Below are 1,600 nucleotides of genomic sequence, written 5' to 3' on the forward strand. Positions count from 1 at the left end.
AACGCTATCATTGTTGGACAAGCCTTACGTGTGAGTTTCAAAGGTTCTCAAGGTAAATGTGCACATAAGTATTGGTTTTATATTTTCTTTTAAATTGTATATTAGAGTTGTTACAGTATAGTATATATTGATAGCTAGGTAAAAATCGAGAAGTCATTACGTCTATAAACAATAATATAGACAAACTTTCAGCTGAGCAAGACTACATGCCAGCTGGTGAAGATTTAAAACAGGTCATTAAGGTTGTTAGATCGCATTGATCGTAGTCGATATACTTGCTAGCTTTATGATTGCACCAAACTTTTGATGAGATGATCGATCTTGCCATTCAAATTGTAATTAGACTAGCATCTTTCCAGCACTTGTACGTTAAGGCGGCATAGTTTCAAAGATTTTCATTATACGGGCAACCTGGAATAGCGATTTTTATATAAGAGAATAAAAAAATGCCCCAGCTTTTGCCATATAAAAAATCGCAAATTTTCAAAAAATAAAAAATACCCCAGCACGTAAAGTATCATCGGGGAGCCGTAATATTGCACAACAGAAGATGTACTGTATTAGGAATGAATTAGCATAATTTAACGAAATACCCCACAATAACGAAGTATACATTAATATGCTATAACCATTCAGTTTACTATTAACCGAGTAAAGCTTATGTTGAATCTGTCAATTATAGTTTGAAGGGGATTCGACAATTACCTGTGCTTGATTGCCCATTCGCATTAGAGCGTTACGTTGAAAAAAATGGGCCAAAAACAGTTCTCTGTCATTGAAGTGGGGAGAACTGTCAAAGCATGCAGAAAGTGAAATGAGTCCGAGGATGAAGTCGTTGTCAGGATTACAGATCGTAAAATATTCGTCGGCATCGTTTATCGTCTCTGTCTTTGCGTATGGATGTTCGTCTCCATAGGAATATCAAGTTCAATTGGATTCAGATGTTTGTCGCTGCAGTTGTGGGTATGAGAAAGATATGCGGTCACCCTGCACTCATGTTCTTCATTGTTTAAGACACGAAAACAGGCTTGGGGATGCATTCGCTATGTTTGACAATGTATGGAAGTCAACAATTTTCTCAGCGGCGTATGGTAATGACAATCTAACCAGCTTTCCACCGGCGATCGTGATTGATTCGCTTGTTCAAGGTACATGTAGTGTTCCTACTATTACCAAGCGTCGCGGTCGCCCTTAAAAAAACGTTGCCTGGAATCTCAAGCTGCTACAATCGTTCTCACCAAAGTGTACAAATGCAGCAAATGTGGCGAAAATGATCACAACAAACGCAAGTGTCAAGTGGAACAGAGAGACTAAAGTGCTGATATTATGCATCCAGTACGGTGTCATATTCTTTCCTTGCATTCGTTGTGCATCACATCGATGTAGTAGTGACAAATAGCGTGAACTAAGTATCTACTTCATATTGTACAATATACATAAACTTTTTGCGTACAATGTCGAGTTCAATATTTAACTGTTTTTCACAATTGTTATACTAACTCTAAGTTACCTACAGATACATACAGAACGAATGTTGTAAGGAATTCAAACATAGAACATGGGACATAGAACACAGGACATGGGTATGAGGACATAGGGA

At 37.6% G+C, this 1,600-nt stretch overlaps 1 protein-coding gene across 1 annotated transcript; it reads left to right on the forward strand.

The window, feature by feature from the left end:
• Positions 1–826: 826 nt before the first annotated feature.
• PHALS_08679 (Zinc finger, SWIM-type) lies at positions 827–1,195 on the forward strand (the record flags this gene model as incomplete). The annotated part of the gene is made up of 2 exons (XM_024724072.1): positions 827–853; positions 917–1,195. 2 exons carry the CDS (start codon positions 827–829, stop codon positions 1,193–1,195), a joined length of 306 nt encoding a protein of 101 aa, XP_024574985.1.
• Positions 1,196–1,600: the final 405 nt, after the last annotated feature.

Source organism: Plasmopara halstedii (genome assembly GCF_900000015.1).
Source record: "Plasmopara halstedii genome assembly, contig: Scaffold_323, whole genome shotgun sequence".
Lineage (NCBI taxonomy): Eukaryota > Oomycota > Peronosporomycetes > Peronosporales > Peronosporaceae > Plasmopara > Plasmopara halstedii.